Below are 6,333 nucleotides of genomic sequence, written 5' to 3' on the forward strand. Positions count from 1 at the left end.
CCCGCAGCCCCTTGCTTCAAAAGCCCCTTGCTTCAAAAGAGGTCCGGGGGCAGCGGGGAAGAAGCGCTGCGCTTCCCGCTGCCCCCGGACCTCTTTTGAAGCAAGGGGCTGCGGGGAGATCGCTTTTCCCCGCAAACCCTTGCTTCAAAAGAGGTCCGGGGGCAGCGCGAAGCGCTTTCCGCTGTCCCCGGACCTCTTTTGAAGCAAGGGGCGGTGGGGAGATCGCTTTTCCCCGCAAACCCTTGCTTCAAAAGAGGTCCGGGGGCAGTGCGAAGCGCTTCCCGCTGTCCCCGGACCTCTTTTGAAGCAAGGGGCGGTGGGGAGAAGCGATCTCCCCGCAGCCCCTTGCTTCAAAAGCCCCTTGCTTCAAAAGAGGTCCGGGGGCAGCGGGGAAGAAGCGCTGCGCTTCCCGCTGCCCCCGGACCTCTTTTGAAGCAAGGGGCTGCGGGGAGATCGCTTTTCCCCGCAAACCCTTGCTTCAAAAGAGGTCCGGGGGCAGCGCGAAGCGCTTTCCGCTGTCCCCGGACCTCTTTTGAAGCAAGGGGCGGTGGGGAGATCGCTTTTCCCCGCAAACCCTTGCTTCAAAAGAGGTCCGGGGGCAGTGCGAAGCGCTTCCCGCTGTCCCCGGACCTCTTTTGAAGCAAGGGGCGGTGGGGAGAAGCGATCTCCCCGCAGCCCCTTGCTTCAAAAGAGGTCCGGGGGCAGCGGGAAGCGCTTCCCGCTGTCCCCAGACCTGGGGCTGCGGGGAGAAGATCGCTTCTCCCCGCCGCCCCTTGCTTCAAAAGAGAAGACCCGCTGTCCCCTGGGCAAGCTTCGTTTTGCGAAGCAAGCCCATAGGGAAATTCGTCTTGCGAGGCAACTCGAAAACGAAAAAACCTTTCGTTTTGCGAGTTTTTCGTCTCGCGAGGCGTTCGTCTTGCGGGGTACCACTGTATCTCTCTGAGTGAGCAGAGGGTGCTTATTGCAAAGGGCATACACAAACCTTCACAGTGTTTGTATTGCAATAAATCTTCAAGCTAATTACGACTTGTGTTATCAAGACAGCAGCTTGGCTCCTGACAGGCAGAGTATAAAAATAACAACACCAACCTCTTTCTGATATTTTAACTGTTTGGTGTGGCCTCTTTCTGGTATTTTAACCCATTTTATACATGTGTGCTATGTTATTTTGTATGCTATTCACTTTAGATTGTACAGCAGTTATTGTTTTGTAGTGAGTGTGGGATGTGGATGTTATTTTGCTTGCTTCATTGGATCCTCCATCAGTTGAATAAAGCTTGCTTCTGACACCCAATAGTCTGCCTGCTCTCCATTCATGGAGACCCATAGAACCACCCCTGGCCAAAAGAGTACCCGTTACTGAGCAATGTTCATTAACGCTTCTGACAGAGGAAGAACTGAAGGGAGTCACATGGGAAATCTTAATACAGGGTTCACTGCCTTGGGGGATTTGCAATCACAGACATCTTTATGGGAACCTGAGATTCGAAAAGCCTAGCTTTTTTCTGGGGTGGATGTTATTTGACTCAATCGTGAAATCTGCTCCATCTCTAATGTCAGTTGTCTCTTTGGTCAGCCTAAAATGGACAGAAGCAAAAACAAAAAACCTGACAGAGGCTTCTTCAACTTCCCACCACACCCTGAAGCATACATTCAGAAATGTGTGAATAGTTCGGATCAGCATAATCCTTGTTTAAAAAGAAATAGCTAGAGGAAGAATGTTCACAGACAAAACAGTCCATTCAAGGTGAGCTGTGAGTTAGAATCCCAGATGCTGCAGGAGGCATTGTTGAGCCACACCCAAACCTGGGAGGTGCGTCACATAGATATGTATATATACATATGTACGGAATTTCAAAACAGATATTGTGATCCAATGGGGAGCCTTACCAAGAAAGTCTATGAGCCCACGATTCTCCTTCATGATTTCCTTATGCATAGCTCTCTGGTCAGGATCCAGCAACGCCCACTCCTCCTCCGTGAAACGAACAGCTACATCTTCAAAGCACACTTGACCCTAAAAGGAAATGGAACAGTTCCTCCTCTTAGACCAGGGGTCTGCAACCTTTAAGACAAAAAGAGCCACTTGGACCCATTTCCGAAGAAAAAACAACAACTGGGAGCCGCAAAACCATTGTGACATTTAAAACAAATATATCTCCGGAGCCGCGATCTGACAGCGGGCAGGAAGGTGACGTCGGGACGGTGCGTGACTAACGCACGCACCACCCCCATGCGACGTCACAGCCAGTACAGCGCCCGCCACAGTGCGCCTCCTCCCCTCGCTAGTATCCGCCCCGGAGCCGCGGCAAAGATGTAAAAGAGCCACATGCGGCTCCGGAGCCGCGGGTTGCAGACCCCTGCCTTAGACAGCATGAATATGAATATGAATATGATACACATTGCATTGCTCTTTTGTTTCCTGCCAGTTAATTGCTGTGTTGCTTTTATGGGATAATCTTGCCGCATATTTGAAGCCCAGATGCTCCTTTAGCGTCTTAATGGGATTTTTTTATTGTGTCTTTTATTGTATGCATTGTTCTGTGTAGGAAGGAAACCCTCCCAAGGCCCTATGGCACTGGGGGCACAAGGAGGAGAGTGTGGGGAAAGCCCTGCGCTACAGATGGGACTGGTGAGATGAATCCTGGCTACAATTTTTTATGGTTAATTCCTTAGAAAGGGACGCGGGTGGCGCTGTGGGTAAAACCTCAGCGCCTAGGACTCGCCGATTGCATGGTCAGCGGTTCGAATCCCCGCGGCGGGGTGGGCTCCCGTTGCTCGGTCCCAGCGCCTGCCAACCTAGCAGTTCGAAAGCACCCCTAAGTGCAAGTAGATAAATAGGGACCGCTTACCAGCGGGAAGGTAAACGGCGTTCCGTGTGTGCGGCTCTGGCCCGCCAGAGCAGCTTTGTCACGCTGGCCACGTGACCCGGAAGTGTCTCCGGACAGCGCTGGCTCCCGGCCTCTAGAGTGAGATGAGCGCACAACCCCAGAGTCTGTCAAGACTGGCCCGTACGGGCAGGGGTACCTTTACCTTTACCTTTACTTCCTTAGAAGCCTATTTCAGCATTTCACAATAAATGGGCAAATAAATAAGCAACTACTCATAGATACTAGCGACATTCAGAAGGCTAGTTAAGGTGAGGTGTCTGTTCCTTATTCTCAGCACAGAAACCTTATTGAATAGCATTGTCAGTCTTTGTTAAAGGCAGTTTTGACAGAGACCAAGAGGAGAGATTCGTTCTGACTCCAGAGGAACCATGGCTGCCCCACCCTTCAGCCTCTTTCTTCACAAGGTTCCTTCCCCCTACCTGATCTGGTTCCACAGCCACTGCTTCCTCTCCACTCCCATGAAAAGACGGATGAGGAGGTCTTGCTGGCATCCTTCTGTCACCTGCAAGAGACAAGGGCAAGTAGGGAGCCAGGAGTGCAGGATGCTTCTCTCAGAGGTGAAGCAATGCATCTCTCACTGCAGGTGGGCCTTAGAAGAAGTCTCCCCTGATGAGTGCATTTTTGCATTTGTACCCATTTCATATTTTGTTGTGCAAAAATACATCTCATCTCCTCTGGGCTCTTGGTCACAAGTGTCTTCCCCAAAAAGGTGAAACAACCCCATGGATTAATTTCCAAGTCCACAGAATGTGACCCAAATGAGAAGAAATTCCTTCCTCCTTACCCAGCAGCCTCTCTCTGGTGTCCAACGAAGTCCTCTCTGCCTCAGAGGAATCAGGACCCGTTTCTGCAAAAAGATCCTTTCCCTGTAAGAGCAACAAAGATTCAAAACAAAGAATGAAGACTATTAGAAAAGGAATGGCAGGGGCAAAATCTTTAGGGATGTCCAATATAGCACCTTGGATACTTTCCAAAAAGGATGAGATTTAGGGATCTTCTCCCTCCTTGGAGGCCCTTGGGAGTATCCAGAGGAAAGTCTCTCTCACCTGCTTCTTCTCCACCTGCTTCCTCTCCTCTGCCTGACTCAAGAGGAAACCTTCAGCCAGGGCCACTGCCTGGGAACTGGTCTCTGCTCCGCATTCCCTCACCCAGCTCTCCATCTCCGCTGGAAGGACAGCCAGGAACTGCTCCAAGATCACCAGGTCCAGCATCTCAGCTTTTGTGTGCCTTTCTGGCTTCAGCCACTGATGGTCAAGGTGGAGGAACCGGCGGCAAACCTCACGGGGTCCTTTGGCTTCCTGGGAGAAGAACTGCCTGAGTTGTTGGCTCTGCACATCTGAGCAAAGGGTGTCCTCCTCGCCCTGGATCCTCTGCACAGAGTTTTCATAGAATCCCCCACTGCTCTCATTGCCAGCTGAGTCTTGCTCATCCATCTGTGCTCTTAGGAAGCTTCCACGAGATCAGAAGGAATCCCTTGGTCCTCTGCCAAGTGCTGTCTGTCCTAATGAGAGATGGTGGCAAATCCTGCAAAGCAAACACATTGTTCCGTTATTAGATTGGAACACAATCAGAAGAAGAAAAATGTTCTCTCGGCAAGTGTGGCTGAGTCTTGCTAGGAAGAAGGTTTGGACTTCACCACAGGCCAAACTCTGAGCTTTATATTAAGAGGTATAGAAATTAAACAATCCATCACTCCTCCCTTCAGAGGTCCAGGAGATAAAGAATTTCCCAACTTTTAAAAGACATCTGAAGGCAGCCCTGGGGAGATTTTTAATGCTTGATGTTTTTATATCTGCTGAAAGCTGCCCAGAGTAGCTGGGGAGGCCCAGCCAGATGGGTGTGACATTAATGATAATAATAACAATAACAATAACAATATTCATCCCTTTTTCCCTGACCCAAAAACCCCTCTGGAAAGTGTGTGGGTCCAAATAAAAATATACATTTGCAGCCTTCCTGTGACGCCTTCTAGGCTTTGCAGAGAGATGACAGAGGATCCTCTGCTCCCTGACTTGGGGGTCCCCTGCTGCATGAGCAGAGAAGACCCACCCCTGCATCCTCCCCTGCAGCCCTTGGACTCCCCACATCCCAGGAGGCGCCACTAGGCAACGCCTGCAGAAGAGAGAGACAAAGCCCCCCCCCTTGCAGAAGGGCTCTTGAGAGGGAGGGGCTTTTACTCAGGAGCACATCTCAACCGCCTTGATTTTTTCTCTCTCTCCTTCTCTAGAAACCCTTTTCCTTATCCCCTTTTTTCAGGCCCAGGTGTCAAGGGGCCTCTCGCTCAGCTTTCCTCTGGCTTTGCAGAGAGGAAGCGGGGGACCCTCTGCTCCCTGACTTGGGGGTCCCCCATTCATGAGATGAGCACCCCCCACCATGCACCTTCCTCTGCAATGCACCTTCTGCAAGAAGAGAGGGGAGACTCACCAGATCCCCGATCCTCTTGCGGGGGAGACAGAAGCCACGCCCCTTGGCAGGAAAGGATGCGCAGGGCGGGGCGGGGACTTTGGAGGAACTCCCTCCCCCGCGCGCCTTCTTTCCGGCCCTCTCTAGGAATCCCAACCCCAGTTCATTTTAACCCTTAGCAAACCGAGCGCAGGAGAAGACTATTTATTTGTATCCTTCATTACTCCCCTGATCCTTGTTTCTAAATCCACCCCCCCCCCCCCAAAAAAAAAAGACGCTGCGAGAAGAGAAGGAAAAGACAACGCCCCCCCAGGTCCCATATGCACGGCAAGACCGGAGCACTTTCAAGAGGCCTGGCTTCCTCCAATGAATCACAGAATCGTAGCGCTGGAAGGGTTCCCCCCCCCGGGGGGTCATCTAGTCCACCCCCCCCCCGCAAGGCAGCAGGAATCTCAGCTCAGCCTGACTTGACAGTTGACGGGGGGGGCTTCTCCCGCCCCCTTTCCCTTTGTTTCGCCTCCTACCTCTATTTCCCCTGTGGGGCAGGTCGGTTGCACAGGAACAAAGGACTAAACGGCGCAGGAGAAGGCGGCGGCGGCGGCGGGGGGGGGTTCTCTTTCCTGGGGCGCCTGCAGTTCGCGCCTGCGCTTTGGGTGAGCGCCGGATCCCGCTTCGCGCATGCGCTCTGGGGACGGGCCTCTCGGCTGCAGGGGCGCCAAATTGAATAGCAGATGGGGGGCGAGTGAGTCCCGCCCCACAGAAGGGACGCAGGCGCACTATTGGGATGGCAATGCTCATCAACGGGGGGCGCTGAAGCCCCCTTGGCCGCCCCCAGGAGCTGCCCCTATGACTGGGGGGGCGCAGGACCCTCAGACCAGAGCTGCCATCTTTCCCAAAGTTCAAATGTCAGTTTCACCCCTTCCCTCAGGTCTTTCTCCCCTCACTTTGGTCCCAGCCAAGGAATATCAGATAAAGGCAATGGCAAAAGGGGAAGAATAAGGAATTTCCCTAAAGAACGGGGAAGTTATGGGGCTTCCCT

General features: G+C 52.5%; 1 protein-coding gene across 1 annotated transcript in view; it reads right to left on the reverse strand.

The window, feature by feature from the left end:
* LOC114581952 (uncharacterized) overlaps positions 1-5,940 on the reverse strand; it is a 39,124-nt gene extending 33,184 nt beyond the window's left edge. Inside the window, 5 exon segments of the mRNA XM_077917796.1 lie at positions 1,891-2,017; positions 3,311-3,393; positions 3,676-3,757; positions 3,938-4,415; positions 5,819-5,940. Of these exon segments, the coding sequence (XP_077773922.1) occupies positions 1,891-2,017; positions 3,311-3,393; positions 3,676-3,757; positions 3,938-4,324 (679 nt within the window). The 5' untranslated portion in view covers positions 4,325-4,415; positions 5,819-5,940.
* Positions 5,941-6,333: the final 393 nt, after the last annotated feature.

The sequence above is a fragment of the Podarcis muralis genome, chromosome 13 (genome assembly GCF_964188315.1).
Source record: "Podarcis muralis chromosome 13, rPodMur119.hap1.1, whole genome shotgun sequence".
Lineage (NCBI taxonomy): Eukaryota > Metazoa > Chordata > Lepidosauria > Squamata > Lacertidae > Podarcis > Podarcis muralis.